Source organism: Pleurodeles waltl, chromosome 3_2 (assembly GCF_031143425.1).
Source record: "Pleurodeles waltl isolate 20211129_DDA chromosome 3_2, aPleWal1.hap1.20221129, whole genome shotgun sequence".
Classification (NCBI taxonomy): domain Eukaryota; kingdom Metazoa; phylum Chordata; class Amphibia; order Caudata; family Salamandridae; genus Pleurodeles; species Pleurodeles waltl.
Window position 1 is genome coordinate 85070634 of NC_090441.1, and position 25026 is coordinate 85095659.

General features: G+C 43.9%; 1 protein-coding gene across 2 annotated transcripts in view; it reads left to right on the forward strand.

The window, feature by feature from the left end:
- LOC138286509 (4-hydroxyphenylpyruvate dioxygenase) overlaps positions 1–25026 on the forward strand; it is a 560744-nt gene that overhangs the window by 285815 nt on the left and 249903 nt on the right. For both annotated transcript variants that reach the window (XM_069226859.1, XM_069226860.1), the window contains exon 6: positions 19642–19724. In XM_069226859.1, coding sequence (XP_069082960.1) covers positions 19642–19724 — 83 coding nt within the window. The remainder of the gene's footprint in view (positions 1–19641; positions 19725–25026) is intronic.

Genomic DNA, 25026 nt, shown 5'->3' on the forward strand with positions numbered 1-25026 from the left:
AGATGTTCAGTCTGAGAAAAAAGACCTCTGATCTCCACCTCTTTTAGATGGCCTCTCCAACCTAAAAATGATGTATCCATTTCCACTCTCAAATCTGCTGTGCCCACTGTGACTTCAGGTCCCAAACCAGAGCCAGCATATGCCTTCTGACATGTTTAACCAACAGAATGCAGGAAGCCAACAATCTCAGCAGCTTCAGAGTCACCCTCACTGACTCTGGACAGAGTCTGAAACATCGTGTCCTGGACTCTCCTTGCTGGGGGAAAGGCACGAAATGGTACTGTATCCAGCATGGCTCAGATGAACAGGAATGTCTGCGCAGGAGTAACTTTAGCATGTTGATAGTGAACTTCTATCATGTTACAAGAGTTCCTGTCACCTGGAGGTAGTTGACGACTGGCTAGGGTGAGCCTGCCTTTAACCTGCATTTAACGGGCAGTTGTTGAGGAAGGGGGGAGAATAGTAACCCTGACCCCAGAAAGTGTGCTGCAACCATGGCCATCACGTTTTTGAGCACCCAAGGTGTGGTGATATGCCCAAAAGGGAATACTGTGAACTGAAAATGCTCTTGGCCCACTGTGAACCGCAAGTAGAGTCTGTGGGCATGCAGGGTGGGGATATGGAAATAAGCATCTTGCTTGTTGAACACCACCGACCAGTTTCCAGGATCTAGGGCAGACATGACCTGGGCTAGAGTTAGCATTTTTCATTTTTCCTTGCACAGGAACACATTAGAGCGAAGATCTAAAATAGCAAAAAGGACAAAGTCCTTTGTCCTCCTTTGACATAAGAATGTAGCGGAAGTAACAGCCACTTCCTACCTTTGAGGCTGGAACATCTTGACGGCCCTTTGTCATGAAGGACCTGCATTTCCTGCTCTAAGACAGACATGTGGTCCTCCATCAGCGGTCCTGATGGTGGTGGAAGATATGGCGGGGTAGAAAGAAACAGAAGGGCATAGACCCGATAGACAATTTGGAGGATCCACTTATCTAACTTTCTGGCTTTCCACTTGCACAAGAAATGTTGAATCCTGTCCCAACAGAGTGCCTGTTTGCCACAAATGACACACTAATGAGGTTTTGTGCCTGCAGGAGCAGGGGTTGTGTGGAATGAGGTGCCCGTTATCCTTGATGGCCTGGGCACTGCCTTTGCAAGCCATTGCCTCAACTATGAAAGGACTGGGATAACTATTAGGCGATTGGAGGTTTCTGACGTTGGTGGTATTGGAACCCCCTATTGTAGCCTTGGAAGATGCAAAAATACTGATGTAACTGTCTGGGTGGGGGAGAGAGGCCCACAGACTGTGCTGTGGCTCTGCTTTCTTTAAAATGTTCCAGAGCAGAGTCTGCTATTTAGCCAAAAAGGAAAGAGACATCAAATGGTAAATCCATCAAAGACCCTTGGACACCCCAGAAAAGCCTATATAACTCCTCCAGGCATGCACTAAAGTGCCACACTCATACCCATTGCCCGACCTAAGCAGTCAGTTGTGTCCAAGCCAGAGCAAATCACAAATTTAGCTGTGTCACAGTCATCCTGGATAGCTTGCATCAGGGAATCACAGAGGTTATCCAGAACTACTGGTAAAACAGGGAGTTGTGAGTATTGTACTCCTCCCGTCTTCCACATAACAACAGTGTAGAAGAGGCTTTATTTGATGACAGGGCAGGGAGAAGAAATTAAGCCAGTATCTGGAAAAGTTTCTAGGCCACTGGCATCTTGTAGTTCGTCATACCAGTTCTGATCATCATATTGGGGAAAAAATCATCTCCTTCCCAAAACTGCCATTATCAAAATTGGTGGAAAAAAAGATTTTGTAACGTCTGGGCTCTACCAACTGCTAAGGGAAGATATATGGGGTGTTGCAGACTACCTGCATTCTGGTGAAAAACACCGAGGGAAGCTTTTCTGTGATCGTGACATTTTCTTGCTCTCTGGAAATTTTATTTGTTTCTTTTTTTTCGGGAAAATGAAGGATCTTGAAAAGACCAAGGAGTAGCCTTGGAATACGTCTGAAGGCACGGAAAGAAAGGAACTGAGGTCAGCGCAAATGAGTGGCGCTGATATACAGCTCCATTTTTCACTTCTGGAAAAGAGCAAGTCAGTTCAGAGCTGCACAACACCACCTACCGGTGTGCAGGAGTACTCCTCTAAATGTTTCAGATTCAATCTGATACCTGGGGAAAATTCACAAAATGATGAATCTGCAGTAAAATGTATCCATCAGAACCCCCTATCCCATCATCAGCTGACAGATACAGAACTATCAACTTAGTCTTCATAGCGAAAATCAACAAAATCAGTTCTGACATCACCCATTCATCACTGTAATCCACTCTATCACCTTTACCCAGCTGTCACACAACTAACTCATCCTTAAAACTACAATTTACAAAGATGATATGGTTCTCTCCTCCATCATCAGGGCCCTGCAAAGGAGAAGACTTTACACCCCTTCTCCACATTGTCAAGGCTTCCTTCACCCACAGCAGCTTCTGGGACTGACCCAAGACTAGACATATCCTCTGCCTGATGAAAAAGCCACTTTACATCCCACCAACCTTGCTAACTTCCATCCTTCAGCCCACCTCCTGTTTGGTAGAAAAATTAAGAAGGCAGTGACTACCTAGCTACAGGAGCATATTAGCTAGAATAGCCTACTTCAAAACTCACTCAGGATTTTGACCATGTTGCAGATTGAAACCACCATGTTCCAAGTAGTAAATAGCACCTCTTCCTCAACAACTAATACAGCAATGATCCTTGCCTCCTGTAGGACCTTTCTATGGCTTTTGACACTGTTGACCATCCAGCCGTGATTCACATACTCAAAACTTGCATGGCCCTCACTGGCAAAGCCCTGCAATGGTTTGCATCCTACTTCGCCAACCAACAGCAACTCACTGGGATAGGAAGTACCAGATCCTGGACTCTCCCTATTGCCTGCAGAATCCCCTGGACTCCATCCTCTCACCCATCATTTTCAACTTTCAAAGGGGAACTCTAGGGAATCATATAGCCAATATCCACCAGTATGCTTACCGCACCCAACTCTATCTCAAAATCTCCTCACTCAACAACATAAAGAAACTCAAAGCCTGTCTCAAATACAATCAACTTGGATCTCGAGAATATTTGATGCTAAAACCCACAAAGACTGAATTTCTCTTGTCTGCAAACAATGCCAACAGTTCTCCGATTCAGTCATTGACCCCAACTTAAACCTAATGGATTTCAAACCACAACTGGGAGAATAAGACAAATCACTCGGATTCACACTTGACCTAAAGTTTTGCTCAAAGACCATATTGCCCAGAAGTCCAAAACAGCCTGGTTCCAACACTTTTGCCTGAAATAAGTGAAATATTTTCTGCTAGGAGAAGACTTCAGCATGACAGTTTAAGCCCTAGTCCCCCCCCACTAAAATTGTGACTATGCCCTGCTCAAAAGCATCCCAGACACTGCCCTCACTACTTTATGCAGACACATGGCTTATCACGGGCTGAAGAAACCCCACCCCACATCCCTCTTTCACTGAAGAATCTATACTGCCTCTCCAGCAAACCGAGATCATCTTCATGATCAGCTGCATCACCTACAAGGCCACCTATACAAAGACACTTGTCTTGGAGGTCAACACCAGACAAGGCACTCCACTTCTCCAGATTAGAGGTGAAACACTGCAGGAAGGAGGAACGAAGAAAACAAGCCATTTCAGCCTATGCACCCAGGATTGGGAACAATGTTCTCTTGAATAGCAAGTTCAGGAAGAAACTGAAAACTCACCTCTTCAAAGAACACTACATCAGATAGTTTGTCTTCTTACCCCTTCCGCTAGATTTACTTCTTCTGCCCTCTCTCCCATCTATCTCACTTGGGCTTGTACACTATACATCGTTAGGTTGATAGCCAGCTAGACTAGAACATCAGAAGTGCCAAAAAATACACATATATATCTGCTATGGCAGTCAGAGCGAGGCAAGACAACAGCACAAATTCACATTAAAGGCTACAGTCATTTGCAACATTATTTATAACCTAAACACACCTGGATTTTACTTTTTCAGTAGGACTACATAGTGAAGACTCACAGATTTTAAAAAAAATCACCTGGAATTTCTATTTTACTGCAGGCCATGCCTGACAACACAATAGGTGCTTCCGGAGGCTTGGCAGGTGGTCAGATGGCTAGAAGGGAAGCAATAAAGATCAAAGTTAAGGTTAGTGTTGTGAGGTAATGAAGTGTTGAGGACTAGTCACAGAGCTGGGGCAGCACAGTCGTGTTGCCAGGCCTGTGTTGGTATGATAGTGCCAGGGGTTCCTGTCTAGTGCTATGGGAGATGTCACAGTGCTGGGTGGGATCATGATGCAGTGCCTGGTAGTTGGGATGAAGTGCCAAAGGATGTTTGAGCGGCACCAGGGGGTGTTGTCAAAGGGAAAATGTTATATGTAGTGCTGGTGAAGCATTGTTACAATGCCAGAAACGTTGCAGTAGTGCCAGGCTGTGGTTTTACTGTAGAGAGGTCCAGGGGGATAAGGGCTGCCTTGCTTCCTTTGATTATGATCATGCAGATGTCATCTATGGCGGCGATGATGGCAGCTTCCATCCTGTGGTTGAGTATGAATCCTGACTAAGCAGTGTAGAGGAGTTGATAACCATTGAGGTATTCTATGAGGCATCTGTTGATTTGCTCCAGTATCTTGACTGGGTATGTGTTGTAATCTCTTTATGTTCCTGTTCTTTTTCTCCTGTCACAACGTGGCTCGGATCAACTTTCGAGAATGTGATGTTGATCAGAGACTGTTAGTGACGTACAGACAGAGAAGACAGCGGTAGAATCATTTGGTTGTCTATCTGCCCGGATAATACTATGTTTAATTAACCTAGCTTTGTCACCTCAACTTGGCTATGTTGCATCTTTTTATGCCACACAACACTGGTGATGATCAGAATTTGAAGCTGCATGTGCAGGAAAAGAGCGCGGCTCACAAGCTGTACCAGGTGGAGCAGCCGCACTGGGAAAAACATGGAGGCAGTCTGAGGTGGGTCTCGGAGAAAAGGATAAGGGGCAGCTACACAATAAATAAAGCAGGTTTTGATACCCGTACTTCTTGACTCTTGCTAGGATTTTGATGGTTTCAGCCCGTAAGAGAGGATATGATGTAATGCGCATGTAAGCTGAAGGTGATTTTCAGACGGCCACCTTTGTTCAAATAAGGATATGCCTGACCTACTGTTTCTATACAGAAGAGATTTTGTTTTGCCTGACCTTTCTCTATTGTAATTTTGGCTATTACACTGCAGTATCTCCATTCTAACCTCCCACAGGCACAAATGGGATTCCTGCTGGTTATTTACATTCATGCTGCCTGTTGCTGTTGATTATTATAACATGCAATCAGTTAATCCACGGCCACCTTTCCTACAATCGCCACGTGAACCAATGATCCCCTGGAAGGAGAAGTTTAGAGCATTCAATGCCTACTTATGAGCCATTGATGGTATTAAATTTAAAGCTGACAGGAAGAGACGGTGATTAGAGCACTCCTTGGGTTTGGAGGGGTAAGATTTTTTTTAACACTTACCCATGTTTATTCCTTAAGTTATGGAGGATCAACTTAATGAGTATGAAGAAGCTATCAAAAGACTAGAGAAATATTTATCAAAGCCCCCAAATTTAGTCATAAGAAGGCATAGGAAATATTTAAATGTCTGTAGCTTTTTTCACATCTTGGCACCCAAATGAACATTCTGCACGTTTACGGATCAATTCACCAGAGATCAATTAATTACTAGATGTTTCAATAAGAAGATACAAGAGAGACTACTTACATACAGACATCAATCTCTTGAGAAAGCAGTGGACATAGCCAATAGTATACAAGAGTCAAGGGAATCAGTCAAGGTTCTCAATAGGGACAATGAAGAAGCAGTATGTTTATCGTAAAAAGAAGTCAGATCAACAAACTAATCCTAAAGCAGGAAAATACATTTTCCAATGGTTTGTGCTTTTGCTGTAGATTTAAATGTCATATTGCTTCATTTAAACAGTGCACAGCCATCAGTAAACAACATGCTAAATCTGGTGCCACTGGACATTTTGCTATTCTGTAAGAAGGGCCACAAGCCAGCGACTGGTGTGACTGTGATCGTGGATAGCAACATGGATGAAGATGAAATGACTAGTATTATGGATAATGTAGTTCTTTATATATGAGCCCTTTAAGTTGTGTGATCGTATAGAAGAATTTTGTATTGAGGATGTGTGGATATCCCTGTTGAAATATTCTGGATCCAAGATTGCTGTCATTTCAAAGAATACATTTGATCTGAAAAACCTATGGAAAACATTGTCACTCCCTGATATTCAAGCCCAGAGTTACGATGGCAAAGATATTTTCAAACCACAATCGAATTCAAGGGACGATTTGTTATGAGGAAAGTTTATGTGCCACATTCTGGTCCAGATATTTTAGGCTGGCATCATCAGGGGTATTTGGGCTCTTACACCAGGATGTGTGAAGAAAGTGTTTGGAGCTGCTAATGTGAATACTCTTAAAGAGATGTCATCTAACTCTTCCCATCTGAAAAATATTTTGGAGACAAAGTGCATGATATTTGAGGAAAAACTAGGAAAGCTTCAGGAATTTGAACATGTCATTCAACTAAAAGATGGGAGCATTCATAAATTGAGAGGTGTACCAATGGGAGAGGTTAGGAAAATTGATCCAGCAATTATGCTCTAAAGGGGCAAATGAGCCCACAGAATCCTCGTTATCGTTGTCACCTATTGTGGATGCACGTAAAAAAAATGATGAGCTACGAATGCATATAGACCTTCGGAATTTCAACAAATCTATTTGGGTCGATGCACATGTGCTACCAAAACTTGAGGAGATAATGGTCACGTTGGCTGGAGCTAATGTTTTTTCAAAGCTAGAAAGGTGCTCAGAGTACCATCAGGTAGTGTTGGCCAAAGAGTCCAGGCACCTTACTGCTTTTGTCACTCTGTTTGGGGTATTTCAATACTGCAGAATGCCTTTCAGTTTAGCTTCAGTGGCTGCTGTGTTCCAGCATGTTATGAGTAGTGTTTTGAAGGGCCTTCCTGGGGTGTTGGCATTTCAGGATGATAGACTGGTGTTTGAAGAAAATGTAGGGAGTCATAGGCTGAGACTGGATGCTGTTCTTAATTTACTCCACCTTAAAGGACTAAAAGAGAAAAAGGATGAATGTGTATTTGGAGCACAACAGGTGTAATATCTTGGACATGTAGTGTCAGGTAAGCATATTACCCCACGTCAGGTTTGCTGAAAGCAATAGAGGTACCACATGTTCCCACTAATCGTGAATAACTACAAACATTTCTAGGGATGTGTGAGTACTGTGCTAAGTTCATTGAGCATTTAGTAACGTTAAGCACATTTTCACCTGGCAAGTTACTATGCATAACGGTTAATGCTAGTGGTGTGGGGGCAATTCTATCTCAAGGCAGAGGTGACTCAGAGCGAGTTGTAGCATTTGCATCATGCACTTTATTTAGTCAGAAACTGGCATTCACAAATATTGATTGTGAGATGCTTGCACATGGAATGTTGAGCGGCTCAAAACATATATATGGGGTATGAAATATCTAATATGCACATACCATAAACCTTTAGTTACCATTCTTAATGGGACTAATGTACATTCCACCAAAGCCACAGCCAGGTTAGTCAGACTAAATGTGCAATTTCTTGAGCATCATTTTTACGTTGAATATATTACTGGGGGGAGAAACAAAAGAACGGATTTTGGCTCACCACTTCCACACTTGTGTGGAGTGATAGAAGAAAATAATGTGGCAGAGTTACAAGATGTTGATTGTTTGGGGGCCAGTGTATTTTGGAACAACGGTGGCAGTAAGAGTGTGAGTGAAGTATGTTGGATGAGTGTTCTTGCAAAGGATCTGTTTTTGAATAAAGTTACGGAATATTCAGTCTGAGGGTGGCCTGGCTCAAAGAAGAAAGCCTTACTTTAGGTACATAATCATATAATAAGGTTCAAACTGAGTTGAGTTGATTGTTATTTAGAGGGGACAAATTAGTTCCTCCTGACTTGGTCAGGAATATCTTGCTTGATTTCAGCCATCAAGGTCATTTGGGAATGACTCTCAATACAAAAAGCTGAGGGAAACGTACTGGTGACCAGGAATGGACAGAGATGTTGAGGATTGGTGCAAGAAGTGTGTGATTTGTGCACAAAATGTTAAAGGTCTCAAATCTTATGTATCCCCCTTGGGTGGAATGGAAACTTCTAAAGGTGTTTCAGAGAAATTGTTCATTGATTTTCTGGGTCCTTTCCAACTTTTACCTGCAAATCAGGGGTTTGCCATTGTGATGAATGATAGCTTGTCCAAATGGTTAGAGGTCAAGTCTGTGCGAGAACCAAACAATAAGGCTGTAGTCACTTTTCTCATTTACATTTTCACAAGAGAAGGGTATCCGTTAGAATTGATATCAGACAATGGTTTGCAGTTCACATCTACGCAATTGAAGGTTTTCTTGAATGATGCTGGGATTAAACACACAAGATGTATCTTCTTTCATCCCCAAGCAAATGGTCATGTGGTGAAAGCAAACAGAATGATCACTGAGTGCATCAGAGGAGCGATGATTGAAGGTTGTGATGTGGTTGATGCTGTTCGAATCATGCTATGGGCTTATCGCAACATTCATTCAGTGTCAGGGGTCTCTTCCTTTAAAGCACTGAAAGTAGGGAGCTCTTGGGATTTGTTAAGATCTGCATGGTTAAGAAAATGTAAGGGTATCTTCTCCACAGGAGATATGCCGCAGATGATTAGCCAGTTTTGAGCTAATATGAAGTCTTCTCATGATAAAAGCAAAACTAGATATGATGACAGGAAAATCATCAAAAGAGAGTATTTCAAAAAATGGGAATGGGTTTGAGTCAAATTGGTTAAATCCAGAGTAATGAAGGGTAATGTGTGATATAGTTTTCAGCTACTAATAAATGAAATCAGTGAATATGGTTGTGCAAATAAATTGAACAATGGACAATGGTGAAATGCTGCACGGGTGGCCAAAGTGGTTGCTATCGATAGTAGTGTCACTAGTGAAGATTTTACCTGTATTTGTTCTCATGCATTTTGTTCACCATATGGGTGGTTATATACTTAGTATGTTATACTATATTTTTAACTGTGATCGCAAGGTTGTTTTATATTGCTTCTAAAATCTTTGTTGTTTCTTTTTGTTTTTATCATTTTGTTATTTGTAATGTATTTGAAATTGTGGGGCAAAAGTTGTATTGTTATCTCTTTATGTTCCTCTTCTCTTTCTCCTGTCTCAGAGCGGCTTGGATCAACGCTCGAGAATGCGAGTTTGATTGGAGACTGTTAACAGCAGACAGGCAGAGAAGCCAAGATAGAAGCATGTGGCTTTGTATCTGCCTGCATAATATTATTTTTAATAAACCTATCTTCCTCAACTCAGCTGTGGAGTGTAGGAGGCTGGCCTGGTGTGTTGTGGGTAGCTATGATACTTACACCTTATACCAGGTACAGGTATCCCTTAATAGTGTAGTGTAGTCAGTGCCTAGAAGCCAGGCTCTCTAGAGGTAGCAGTGAATGAGCAGCCAAGGCTTAGCTAGGAGACATGCAAAGCTCAGGCAATACCACTGTAGTCACACTTGGTACTTACACACATGAAAGAAAACATTCAGGAGCTCATTACGAACCCGGCGGTTCAGACCGCCATGCCAGCGGCGGTGGAAAAGACGGCCAAGGGCATGGCGGTCTGAACCGCCATATAATTAACACAGGGAGGACCGCCGACAGGCAGCCTGGCGATGGCGGATTACATTATCTGACGGGGCAGCGTTGCAAGCAGTGCTGCCCTCTGGATAATGTACCCTGTTTCCCCCAGCCTTTGCCTAGCTGGTTCCCCCGCCAGGAAAAGGCTGGCTGAAGGGGTGCTCTGGGGGCCCCTGCACTGCCCATGCACTTAGCATGGGCAGTGCAGGGGCCCCGTGCAGTGCCCCGTTGCTCAGGTCACTGCCCGATGTACGGGCAGTGATCTGTGCAACCGGTGCTGCTGCAACCGCTGCACTGAGGCATTGCCGATGGCTCCATGTGGAGCTATCAGCAACGTCCCGGCCCAGCAGAATGTTCTTTATGCTGTCGGCGGGGTCTCAAGGGGGCTGGCCATCTATAGAAAGACCACTAGCATGAACACGGCGGTGTTTACCGCTGTGTTCATAATGACCCCCTCAGTGTTACAAAAATAAAGGTACTGTATTTTGGTGACACAAATACCAAAAATACCATAGAGACTATACTCCCTTAGGAGGTAAGTGATACACAAATTATATACACTTGTTTGTTTGCAGAAATAGGCATAAAACCTTTAGGAAAACAGTGCAATTAGTGAAAATCACAATAGTTAGAAAGGGGCCTAAGGGGAGCACACACCATATACTAAGAAAGTGGACTGCAAAAGTCGGTCCCCCACCTAGGCAAGTGTAGTGTATAGAGGGGAGATGGGAGTACTAGGAAAGCCCAAAGGTAAGTACCACAATCCACCCCAGCGACCAGGAAAACAGGAGTAAATCACAGTAAATTACCCAGAATACACACAGAGAAGTAAAGAAGAATATTGCAAAACGCAGAAGAGCCTGCAGACACTAACAGTGTATTCCTGGACCAGAAGACCAGTGGAAAAAGGGGACCAAGTCAAAGAAGCACAGACGAGTCCAGGAAGGGCCGGACCCCCTAACCACCAGGATGAAGGTGCAAAAGGTGAACCACCAGTGAAGAAAATTCAGCACTGCACCCAAGAAGATGAAGTCCGGTTCCTGGAGGATGCAGGTGATGTCCCATGCCGGATGGAGGATTGCATGCGGGTTGGCCTCATCGGAGTCCGCCAACAAGCCTTGACACACGAAAAGCTCGCAGTTAGCAGAAAATGGCGCTTCCGGGGGCCAGGAAGGACCAGGTGGACTCTACCCAGGAGGGGGAGTCAGAAGAGGCCCTCAGCAGCACAGAGAGCCCAGAGAAGACCAGGCAGCGCCCATAGTAGTCTCACAGGACAGGGACAGGAAAGCCGCAGAAGAGGCCAATGCAGCACTACGAAAAAGGCTCCCACGCCGCCAGAGAACTACTCAGGGAGCTGTGCATCACAGGAAGGAGTGCTGGGGGATGGAGCTTCAAGATGCCTGAAGATCTTGGAGGAGGGATACCAATAAGCCTTGGCAGCTGCAAAGGACGCAGTGAATGGGGGTACTGTCCTTCATTGGCAGGCAAGGGCTTACCTTCACCCAAGATGGATAGTTGGAAGAGAGGACTGTCGGGACTACTTCAGTCCACCACCTGTGATGCAGGATCCACACAACTCAGCAGGAGAGGGGATCCACGCAGCCGGTCGTCGTCGTAGTCGATGCCTGCAGAAGCAGGGGAGTGACTCCTTCACTCCAAGGGAGATTCCTTCTTTCTTTCGATGCAGGCTGAAGACGGACTGTTCTCAGAGGATGCACGACTGGGGAAATGATGGAGTTGCTGGAAGGAGCCGGAGATACAATGTTGCAGAAGGGGTCTTGCTTCCTTGTTGCAGCTTGTAGGGTCCTGAACAGTCCAGATGCAGTTTCTTCAGTCAGAAGTCAAAGTGGAGGGTGCAGAGGATTCCTGCTGGAGTCTTGCAATCATAATCTGAGGAACCACCAATAGGATAGACCCTAAATAGCCCTGAAAGGGGGATTGGTCACCTATCTGGGTGACCACCTAGCTGGGTGACCACCTATCAGGAGGGGCTCTGATGTCCCTGCTGGTACTGGCCACTCAGATGCTCCCAGAGTTCCCTGCCAACCTTGAACCCAAGATGGCAAAACCCAGGGACCCTCTGGAGGAGATCTGAGCACCACCCTGGGTTGGTGATGGACAAGGGAGTGGCCACTCCCCTTTCCTTTGTCCAGTTCCATCCCAGAGCAGGGACTGGGGGTTCCTGAACTGGTGTAGACTGGTTTATGCAAGGTAATGTGCCCTTCAGAGCATTTCCAGTGGCTCGGGGAGGCTATTCCTCTAAAGCCTGTAACATCTATTTTCAAAGGAAGAGGGTGTAACACCCCTCTCCCAAAATAAATCCTTTGTTCTGCCTTCCTTGGCTCGAGCTTTTCAAGCATCAGGAGGGCAGAAACCTGCCAGGGAGGTGGCAGCAGCTTGGGCTGCCTGGAAACCCTCATAAGGCTTTAATGGCAATACTGGGGGTCCTCTATGGAGCCTCCAGAGAGCATGGAATCATACAACCAGTGCTTGCAAAAGCATTGGGATATAATTCCAACATGTTTGATACCAAACATGCCTATGTTCGGAGTTACCATTATGTAGCTGGACATAGGTAGTGACCTATTTCCAGTACACTCGTAAAATAGTGTCCCCGTACTCACGAAGTACGGAAAATGGGCTTCGAGTTCCTGGGGGCACCTCTGCTAGTGCAGGGGTGCCCTCACACACAGGTACTTTGCACCTTGCCCTCTGGGCTAGAAGGCCTGCCATAGGGGTGTCTTACAAGTAACCTGGTGTAGTGAAAAATACCAGTGCTTGCACCTTTTCACGCAGGCTGCAATGGCAGTCCTGCAGAAGCATTTGCTTCGGCTCCCTATGGGTGGCAAAATATATGCTACAGCCCATAGGGTTCCCCTGGAAACCCAATGCCCTGGGTACCTAGGTACTATATGCTAGGGACTTAGAATATGACACCAGTGTGCCAATTGTGGGTGAAAAACAGAGTTTTGGGAGCAAGAGCAAATCACTGGGTCCTGGTTAGCAGGATCCCAGTGAACACAGTCAAACACACTGACATCAGGCAGAAAAAGAGGGTAACCGTGCCAAGAAAGAGCGTACTTTCCTACATGCTGCATCTTTTTATGCCACACAGAAGTATGGCATTAGGAAGATTGGTCTGTAGTTGGTGAGCGTTGAGGAGTCCATGGAGGGTTCTTCAGGAGGTGGAGGACTGTTCCATGTTTCCAAGTGCCTTGGAAGGTTGCTGATAAGATGCAGATATTTAGGATGGGTGTGAGTATATATACTAATAATTCTGCCCTATTATTGAAAAGTATGAGAACACATTTGGGCATTTTATGACAGGATTTAAGGAAATACATTAAGAACACACTAGAGGTATCTTATAGAAGAGGATTAACGCTTAATAACATCCTCAGTCCTAGTTATTTGAAAATAGAGACGAAACCTAATTTGTTGGATACTCATGATATGGGTTTTTTCAAATGTGGTAGTTGAGCAATGTGTAGATGGGCATGGCAAGCCAAGAAGGACTTTCAGGGATTTGAGAATAGGAGATATACCATTCAGACACACATAAACTGTAATACAACATTTGTAATTTATATGTTAATCTGCAAATGTGATAAGGTATATGTAGGTAGTATTATTCGTTCCCTTAGGGCAAGGATTTCTGAACATTGGAGAGCTATAAGACAGGATGATGAGCGTTGTCCGATTGCCTTACATATGAGATCATGTCTAGCACAGGGTCCTCACAAGGATTTCAGGTTTTTTGGATTTGAGCACATAGAAAAAAATCAACGAGGATGCAATAGGGAATTGGCACTAAGAAGAAAGGAATCCATATGCATCAATATGCATCATGCGGTTAGGAGCGGTGGAATTAGGTTTGAAATCAGATTACAAATTAGAATATTTTTGGGGGGAGAGATAGAGAGGGACATAGAGTAGAAAAATATATGATACTATTTGATAACTGGTTCTAGATGTAATTGTGTTAAGGTATGAAGAATACAGTGGCATCAATAATAAGGATATTGCAGTGAAAAATATTCTTTTATATACCCCTTTTTTGTTTTGGGATGTAAAAGATTAATAATGTTGGATATGGTAGTTATCAGGACAATCATAAGGTAAAGAACATATGTAAGAACAATTACTGTTGTAAAAGAATGTGTATTTTCCGATAATAGTATACTCTTAGTGCTATAAAAGGTTGTGAGCTTTTCATGATAATATATTTTAAGGAATGAGTTGCGATAACAACTCCGTTCTCTGCACATGGCAAAAGAAGTAGGAGAGCGGTCTATTAATAGAGTGGAATATACTTTAAATGATGAGTTGCGGTAAAATCCTAGAGAATTGGTTCGGGTTTACATTTAAAACGCTCGAAATAAAGAGTGGAATTAGTCTGCTCTCTATGTCTATTGAGGAAGATACTTAAATGACGAGAGAGAGAACGGACTCTCTTTGTTAGTGCTTAGCGGACTCACGGAGTGTACTGAGCAAAGGGCAGGAAAGCGACAGTGCTGTACGCTTTATGTACGATGGGTTATCAAGAGAAATGTGGACTCTTAATAGTTATTACTTCACATTGCAGGATACGCTCGTTCAATAAATTACATAGGGGCATCCTACACGGAGAGGGATTACTATTAATATATAACATCAGGTAAGCGGCACGAGATAGGAGTTTTCTGTAAACTCAGCATATGTAACAAAGGACAAATATAGTAATTAATAAATATGGAATCCATGTTTACAGATAAAAAGACTGGCATACTCATATGTTACAGCATGACTAATCAAAACGACGGGCAGGTTATAAGAAATTGACCTTAAGAATTAAACGGGTATAACTTATTTCCAGTCCTAATATGGTGGTGGATTGTACAATTACACCATTTCACAGGCAGGATAAGGTTTTTCTAACACTTTAAGACACTTACTTGAACTTCTTATAAGGGATATCGATTATGTTCTTTTTTTTTTAAATCACGAGTGGTGAGGAAGAGTATTGCTGCTTGAGATTATGGTTTCCACTGTTGATATTGGAATCACAAAGTTACAGTGCACGGATATGGGAGATAGGGGTTTTTGAAAATAATTAATGTATACTTATTATGTTACTTTGGATATTGTTTGTTATAGAAAGTCCTGACGAAGTCGAGGGGTAATCCCCTTACAAAACAAGTGTTGACTGAAATTGGAGCAATTTTTGATTGAATTGGAGCATTTTGGATTGGAACTGTTCAAGAGAAATAAAGAGCAACTCAAGTTAAACATTGGACTCTGATTGATATGAGGATCTTGAATACTTTGGTCATACTAGTTACTATTGACTGAAAATCTGACGAGTGCTTGGTGTATGTAATGTTTGGATTACGTCTTTGTGGTTATCTTGGCTACGTTTTGTACGGGGGGTTTTCTTAGTTGTAGCACCGTCTGAGTAAAGTAGGATATCAGTTTTACAAACTCAAAGGAGAGCACCAGCACCGCTTAAAAAACACCCTTTGTCAGAGAACGCTTAGTTTTCTTAGAAGTTGTTCTCTGTTTTTTCTAAGTGAAGATTAGCTTACTTCTCAACCTTCGTGTTGATATATATCTTTTGAGTTCTTTTGACTGCACTTCTGTTAAGAATAATTTGTAGACTTCTTTAACTCGTCGTGTTTATATTCTCCAGTAAACCTTTCAAACTTTGAAACTTTGATTGATAATATTTTTATATTCTTTGAATGTTCACAAGAAATACTTCCAGCTGGAAACTCATTCAAGCTGCAAAAACATTCTGTCTCTGCTTCTAAATAAATAAATATTATCTGTAGTTAACTTGAATAGTCTGAAATGCATGTGAAGCCAAATTTGCCTCAGAAAACATTTACCTCTTAATGAGCGCTCTCTCAACACATCTGGATTCCTGTCAGGGCACAGTTGAAGTGCGGAGCTCTCTGGCGGTGCATGCATATCATACCAACGGAATTGAGTGCAAACTTAATGTTTGATCTTCTCGTCTGCCATCTTGGATTCCTTTCTTCCGCATTTTTCTTGCAACATGAGTAGCACGACTCAAAAAACCTTTCTCCAGGAAGAACATCGCTTTTTCCACTGTGGATACTTCTTTACCAGCACTCTTGTAGCTTTTCCTGTACGTTTTGCTGTTATTACATGGCAAGTTGGAGGGTTCTTGACAGCCATAATACCGCCATTGGTATTACGACTCAGCTCTGCCACAAAAATGCTGGCGGTCATACACCCGGCGACAGGAATCCCCATTCCTGTCACCAGCACATGCACACACACATGTCCACACACCCCTATGCACCCCCCCACTCATGAGCAAACATGCACACACCCCTCCTCCAAATTCAGACTCATGCACACACTTCACACCCTTCATCCACACCCCTCCTTCATTCACACACCCTCCCTTCATCCACACTCATCCACACCCCTCCTTCATTCACACACCCTCCCTTCATCCACACTCATCCATACCCCCCCTTCATCCACACACATGCACAAACCCACGCACTCCACGCACACAAACATGTACTCACGCACACTCATTCAGGCATACATACACGCACACACCACACACATGCACCCAACACCCTTTCGGACAATCAACTTACCTTTTCCGGCGAGGTGGTCGTCCGAGAGGGGATGGGTCCTGGCCTTTTCCACTGCCATCACCGAACTGCCGTACAGGACTCTGCCACGCCGCATTACATATCGTAATGTGGCAGGCAGAGTCTTGTTGGCGTGGCAGTGCTGGTGGTGGAACCACCTCTACAGCTCCATTGGCCAGGCCGATGGAGTTGGATTTCTGCCCGTGAATGGGCAGAAGTCCTTTCAGGACTCATAATATGGCAGTCAGCAGACCGCCAACACTGTTGGTCTGCTAGCTGCAGCGGCTTCAGCGGTCTTCAAAAAAGACTGCCAAAGTTGTAATGAGGGCCTAAACTCTTACCAGTGCAAGGTCCTCTCTACCCTTTTGGCTGGCCCTGCCACTTTTGTCACTCGGCAGGGTCTCTATCTCATAAATGTTAATCCTTCCAGACTGTTACACTTTTTTCTGCCCTTCTGCTGCAGTTGCCAACTAGGATGTTTGCAGATATGCGATCACTCTTATCAGCACTAATATGGCGCAAGGGCAGGCGTCGAGTGGCGCTTTCTAAGCTATATGGCCCCTTAGATCGGGATGGGCTGGGTGCCCCTAATTATGAATACTACTACGCGGCAGCCCAGTTACAATGATCTATACATTGGCTTGCCAGACTAAATAAGTTAGATCTCGGTAGTGGTCTGAGGATGTGCCACAGCTTTCGCTGCTATGTTCGCTGCTGGGCACAGATCGCTTGGCACCAAATAGGGAGGACAATGGACTTATGCGCATAGTTAGAACGTGTTGGGCCACATAAGTGACTAAAAAGTACTTATGTACCATGGGTTCCTGAGTTGCCTCCCTGGCTGTTATCTGGATGCCAAGGGTTACAAAAGCGAAAGGATGTGGCAGCCTTGCATGTGGCCGGCCTGTCGGAATGGGGTGACTTGTTTACAGATAAGATACTTAATACATTACATCGTTGTCAGACAACTATGGTATCCCACAGGGGTCATTCCTCATATATACCACTGTCACCCTCTCTGTCACACGAGTCCAGCAGATTTTACACATATGATGTGGTACTGCCCTCAGATTACCCCCTACTGGGACGAAGTTGTAGCGGTGATCTCAGATGTCACAAGTGTCACCTTCGGGAGAGAAGGCACTTATTGCCTTCTGAGAATTACCTCTTGCACGTCCACGCGCAAGCCGATCAATAAATGTGTAGATCTCGCTTGCCTACTGGGAAAAAGATGTCTAGCCACGGACTGGAAGCCCTCTGTTTCACCTCCTATTCAGTTATGGCTCTCTGATCTTCGCACAGGTATTCTAGCAGAACAACATGCACAGACCGCAGGCATACCAGGTAGAACGTTGTCCGCTAAGCCTCCTGACTGGCACACGTATCTAGTGAAGGTAGAAGCTAAGTCTGACACCCGTCCACCACATATTATTGGTACACAAATCCGATGTCTGACCTTGCCTCCGCACTACTAGACACACCCTCTTAATGCTCACCACCAACCAAATACATCAGGGCGCACTCCTGGCAGCTCCCCCCAGCCACCTGCCCTCACCTCCCCAACACGATCATACCTTTAAGCACATCCTTCCCATCCCAGTACACACACCCTCATCTCAACTATACTGTGACTCCATGCTAATGTTTGTATTATTGCCTATAAATCTCGAGAATTGGTTATATCCACGATCTCATGTATGTACGGAAGACAATTATGAATCACCTCGTGTTGGTATTACATGCCCCACGATATACAGTCGCCTACTAACAGGAGGTGAAATACAACTAGAAGGTGGTGCAATGCAATTATACAGAGAGCAAAATAACAAGAAGGCCAAGGCCAGTATAACGATGTAGAGAACAAAGATTATTACAAATTTATTAAGTCGTAAATAGTCCAAGAAAGTAAATCATTGATTGACAACCAAATAGGCAAAGTGGATAATAACAAAAAAGAAAGAAACAATTATATAATGTACAGTTAAGGAAGCCAAGAAAACAAAAAATCCTTATGTCCTTGTGGTCGTAGCGGGTTCATAAATAAGTAATAAGTTCATGATGGATGGCCAACGCGTTTCGCCCAGCATGGGGCTTCTTCAGGGCCCAAACAGTATCCAGTCAGTAGTAATAACGCAATATATATTGGTATATGAATCACCGCAAAAATGAATAACTAAGCGAGACACTCAGCAACAAATAAAGGGACCAACAAATAGCAAGTCCAAAAAAGAAATGATAGATGTTTGGCTCACAAAATAATATCAACGGTAGCCACGTGAGTTGTGAAAGCGACAGGAATACGAGTCGGAAATGCCGCCAGTAAAAAAAAAAGTGTATTCAGCGCAGCGCGCTGATCTGCAATGCCAGCAAATGCGGTCGGGGTCAAAAGACCGCGAAAAGGATCCAAAAAACGAAGGAGGTGAAATACACTATAACCTGTACCACCAATACTGTACTACGTGAGAGAAGTGCTCTCCGTATTGACTGTCTTGTTTTTTCTCTGTTTGTTAAAACAATTAAAAGAAACATTAGAAAATATATTAGCAGGACACTCGAGCAGTGTACTTTCTATTCTTCTAAAATAAAGAGAAGGGTATGTGAAAATGAGTTGGATTTTGTATACTCCTAAATACAGACTCAAACACATCTGCATAGTGAACATTTATTAATTTAAACCTCTCAACAAGGGTTTGCTAAGAATGTATTACTTGAAATAACGATGTTATTGAACCAATCCTAGGAAAATATGTTGCAATGTTGAATGTGTATATGTTTAGTTTTATATGGATGTGTATTTTATTTATTTATTTTAAATCTGCTCATAAATATATCTTTGTAGGCCCTCCTTATATCCATACATTTTAATTGCAAAAAAGTAGAAAGTGTTGATGAGAAATGGCCCTGCCACAGGTAAAGGGTAAAGAGGTTTCCAAGCACCTGTAAGGGTTACTGCATCTACACCAGTGTTACAACAAGTAGAAGGTAATATTAACAGAAACATAACTTTCTGCATCAGCGTTTTCTATCATCGCAACTTTCTGATCGCTTGAGTGAGGAAGATGCCAAGGAGTTGACAGTAGGTGTAGAAAAGTAAAAGGTATGGGGATGAGAATTGCAGCATCCTAAGGCAAAGTCAGGACCCACACACAGATTTGCGATTGAGTGAAATAATGCGAGTGAATGATCACACTTTGCTTGTCTGTTCTGTCCAGTGATGGGGGAGCATCTCGCAAAGCACGGCGATGGTGTTAAGGACGTGGCCTTCCAAGTAGAAGACTGTGACTTCCTGCTTCAGGTAACAACCTCTGTCTTTGTCCTATTCTTGTACACCTGTTTGCAAAACCTCAACAGACTACAGCTGGAACATGTGATATACTATTATTTGATAGGCGTAAGAAGGGGCGCATTCAGTTTGACCATAAGGACACGAGGGTATGATATGAATACAAAGGAACGCTGAGCAGATGGAGAGAGTTGAAGGTCACGGATATTCAGGTAAAAGGTTCAGTTATAGAGGTTGGTAATACTAGGCTGCCAAATAGAGTCCCGACAATTGGAGATGAAAGATTGATACTCAAAGCATCAAAATCACCCCTTAGCACAGGCCATGAAAAATAGATTTGTTGAATACGGGGTGGCAGCTCGTGTGGAAAAAGCATACAGAGGTATGCTCAGTGTGAAAAAGGGAAGCAGAGACAGCTCGTGGCGGAAAGGAGTGCATAGGTAGGTACAGTATGAGAAAGGGAAATAGGCACATTTCATGTCGGAAAGGATTGCAGAGGTACGCAGTGTGAGAAAGGGAAGCAGGGACAGGAGACATCTGGAAAGGGATGCACAAGTATGTATAGTGTGAGAAAGGGAAGCAGGGACAGAAGATGCCTGGAAAGGGAATGAGAGGTAGGCATAGTGCATGAAAAGGAAGCAGGGACAGTAGACATGTGGGAAAAGATGCAGAGCTAGGCATGGTTTGAGAAGAGGAAGCGTGATCCGAACGCTTGGGAAAGGGCGGCATGTTTAGGTATAGTGTGAAAAAGGAACGGAGGGACAGCTTGTGTGGGAAATGGTTGCAGTTTTAGACATACTGTGACAAAGAGAAGCAAGTACAGGTCGTGTGGGAAAGGAATGCAGAGATATTCATAGACGGAGAAAAAGAAGCAGGAACAGACGTGGAAAGGGATGCAGGCGGCATTGAGTAAACAAGCATTTGCAAAGGAATGCGTCTCACATTTGCTCCAGTTACAGGTATTAGCATTGTAAATTCCTAACTTGACTTTTCTTGTTACTTAAATTGAAAATGAAAAGTAAAACAGTTGGCGTATGCGATCCGGTTTAAAGCGCCATGGCCGCCATGAGCGGGAAGGAGAGACACAAAAAGAAAAAAAGTTTGCTCTCAGTCAAACTTATCGGGAATCGAGCAATTATCCATGTAACAGGGGCAGTCTGCAAGGCGGTAACAAAACCGCCTCAAGGAGGGACAAACGTAAAGCATTTACTAATGATAACAAAGGATTTTTGAAAGATAAGCTCACAAACGAGTGAAAGTAAAGGGCGTGCGGTGGGCATGGTTAAAAGCCCACAATTCATCCAACAGGTCAAAGCACTTGCGCGCTCAACCTAAAAAGTAAGTTGGTATAAATATTATCCAGAAGACTTAAAGGAGGTAGCACATTGTTGGATTCAGGATGAACATCATAGAGATCAAATGCCTTCCCTATTGGTAAGGCCATGTCCAGAGGCCATTGCTTTTCTCTAGGAGATGGATGTGGCTGAACCTGAGGTCAGAGAGCGTGGTCTGTTGGGGTGGGGTCAGGTTCCACTGGGCACATCATAAGCAGTGTTGAGCGTGCCCACCGCAAGAAATGTAACTCAGTCAGTTAAGAGCTCTTTGCAGATATCTGTGCGTGATTTTGAAGTCAGACTCAGCAATGGCAAGACAGTGGTATAAAGCACTATATATACAAAATCTTTTTTATCTCACGAGTCATGCGCACAGCACTTTTTCGATGCCAGGCATACTCCGAGGCTACGAAGGGGCGTACTCCAGGCAAGATGCATGACTAAGATGTCCTGGTGCTTGTTGGAAGGATCCAACTGCTTTCCCCAAGTGTTCAAGATGCAAGAGATGTATGGTGTATCTCAGAGTCAGAGCGCTTGTCACAGGGCACAAGGTTGCAGGTCACAATGAGTCATAGTCCATGACCTCTGTACTGGGGCCATGGAACATGCCTTGTAGGCCCATGACACATGAAAGAGGAGCCTAGTAAGACCCAGGCCCCATGTCTCAGGTAGCTAAGGTGCATGTCAAAATGGGTTTAATTCAAGGTGCATGACCCACAGGGCAAAGAGGATAACAGGATAGGTGCAAAGGTCCGGGTCCCAGAGCATGTTCAAGGGGAGATGGGCCAAGAGCATGTCCTATGGTGGGGTGACATACATGCATATAGAGCCCCAATGCATATACCCCAAGAAGTCAGAGCCCTCGCCCCACTTGGGAAAGGATCAGAGTCCCATTGGCTAGAGCTAACTCCCAGGGACTTTATTGCATGTCCCAAGGACCAAGGTCATGTCCCTGGGGTCAAAGTCGAATAGCTTTTTTATATTTTGATATAAAAAGTTCAAAACCAGGAGATCACATCTTACACAACGAGAACAACTGTTGAGCGGTTCCATGTTTCTTTCATTTCTTATTTATATTGACATGTGAAAGTCAGAAGAATTTACCAAAAAAAGTGCAATTTTACATTTTGTTAAATTAATAATTACGAACTCGTGTGGTACTCATTTTATCAACATAAGAAAGAAGGAAGGTTGAGCTCTCCTCTGTCCATTGGGAACCAAATCGGTGACCATAAGTTTCTAGGCAATTCTCTGTATTAGTATCTACACAAACTTGTCAACACATTAACATCCCTCATAGAGATATGCATACATAAGGTGTATTGAGTAGGCATCATTTACATTGCCCAACCTAGTGACAGGACGCAACATATGTTAAAGCTAATAGGCTCTCATTTGTTAGCCTCAGAGCACTAAGAAAGCAAAGACAAATCACCACTAAGATACATACATCTAATAGCGTAGACATCTATTCCATTTTTTTTTGGGGGGGGGAAATCGTATGTCTTTTTAGAGAACGTAAAACATTCTTCCTTATTTCCTTTTATGTCTCAGTTGCGTGATATGTTTCACCCACAGCATCAGCTGTGAATTTCTTTTTTATTGCAGCATGATAAAATACATCTATACCAATTATTACTTAACCTTTCGCTCTCTATAGCGCCCGTTACAACAAAATCACAGTAGACGCTGTTTCAGCAAACTAGGCAGTCAAATCTGAATGTCTCCATTTCAGTTGAATATCTGCAAAACCTGAAGTTTGCTCCAATAATTAGGGCAGTGATTAATTTGTGAAAGAACAAAGTGCTGGTGCCCACGCCCATGACTGTCCTTAGGATATCTCAGCACGCAAATACAGAGGCTGCGTAGTCTTGAATGCACCACATGCCTTTTTAATATGCTGTCAGACACGTAATGTCTTTTTATATCACCCCTGCTTTCTCCTGTTGTGACGGGTTTCCAGACTTTCTCTGCCTCCTTGTTTCCCAGTAGTTCGTTTTCCCTCCCTTGCTCTCGGTCAATGTTTGATAAGGAAAAACATGCGCTGCTTCCCAAAAATTAGTGCTGGCAACCCCACCAGCTCAAATGAAGCATTGAGTTAGGGTGAAGTCTGCAAAAGTCAGAAAGAGTGCATTGGATAAAGATCTATCATGGAGTACTCTTTAGATGTCTGGGTAGCCCCATTCGCCCTCCCCAGAGTTTAATCCTTTTTCATTAAGCAATGAATGCTCCTCAGAGAAGCAGTGCTTGGATGTTTGTAGCTTCAACCAAAACAATGTTTCACCTCTGCAAAACTCCCCACCAACTAACAACAAGCTGATTCAAAGTGCCACAGCTGCCATGAGCATGAACGTGAAGGAGAGACACAAATGGAAAAAGAAGTTCGCTCGCAGTAAAACGTATTGGCAAATGTGCAATTATCCACGTAACAGGGTCGCTAGCCAAGGTGGTAACAAAACTGCCCCAAGGAGGGACAAACCTAAAGCATTCACCAATGATAACAAATAATTTTTGAAAGGCAAGCCCATGAACAAGTGAGAATGACAGGCTTTCAGTGGGCATGGTTAAAAGCCCACAGATAGATTACAACACGTCAGAGCAATTGCACGCTCGACCTAAAAAAGGAAGCAAGAAAAGCAGACATGTAGTGATCCAATGCACAATCTAAATGAAGACAGTACCAGTGGGTGAGGATGGTGCTGAAGAAGCAGCAAGACAGTGGATGGACTCTGCATAAGGAAACATTTATTTTTCTAAAGCTCAATCAGTTTCTTTGGGACCAATTCTCAGCCGAAGGAGTAGCCTCTGACCCTGAAAAGGTACAGGAAATCAAAGCAGAGCACGCTCCATTGTCTGTCCTTCTTGGCATGGTTAACTACTGTGGGACATTCATCAAGAACCTCACAGCGCTCACCAACCCCTTGAGGGACCTGTTCAAATTCGCTAACCTGTGCATCTGGGGTGAGGGTGAAGAAGAAGCCTTCTGCAGCCAATGAGGCATCACTTTGAGGCGGTGGACCCCTAAGGACTGCAGATATTTCCATCCTGGAATGGGGGCCCATTGTCGGTGGGCTGCTCCTGGACCAGACCATGTGTGACCTCCTGGGTTAGGAGTTGACCTGCTGAAACACCAGAAGGGTTTTGAGTGGATCCAAGTAGCATATGCCAGCCAAGAGCAAACGTCAGTTGAGCAACAGTACTCACAAATTGAGCAAGAAGTCCTGTAGTACACTGAGGATGTTTCCATTTCACGTGTATGTATATGGCCACCCTTTTACTGTTCATACTGACCACAAACACCTCGCTACTGTGTTCAAGGGATCAATGTCCAGGCCCTCACCCCGCATTGAGAGAAGTCCAGCAATGCACTGGGGCTCTTGTCATTTCCACATCTATGTATACAACCACCCTTTCACTGTCATTACTGACCACAAGCGCCTTGTCCCTGTTTTCAAGGGATCAATGTCCTGGCCCCTAACCTGCATTGAGAAGTGGGCTTTGCAAGTGCCACAGTATTAGTTGAACACTGTCTACCAGCTGGGGGCACAAAGCTCCAGAGTATATATCTTGACTTCCCTGTGATGCTACCCTGGATGCTGAACGAGAAGCGCAAGATACTGAAGAGTACATCAAGTTAATCATCGAAAGGTCACAACCATTACAGTGTCACTTGAGGATACAGTGGAGGCTACAGCGCAGGATGACTGCCTCCAACTGGCCTTTACGGCCATCAAGTCCAGTAACTGGAGCCAGGTGAAACAGAACCCTAACAACCCTGGGTCAACTTCAGCAGTCTCTCTGATGGCCAGCACTTTGTTATGGTCATTGAGGATTTCTCTAAATGCCCCAAGTTGGAAGTCATGACTAGCACGGCTGCTGATGAGACCTTACCCAAGATAAACAATATTTTGGCCACACATGATCCAGTCTAGGAGCAGCACACCAACCATGGCCCCCATTCCAGGATGGGAATTCACAGA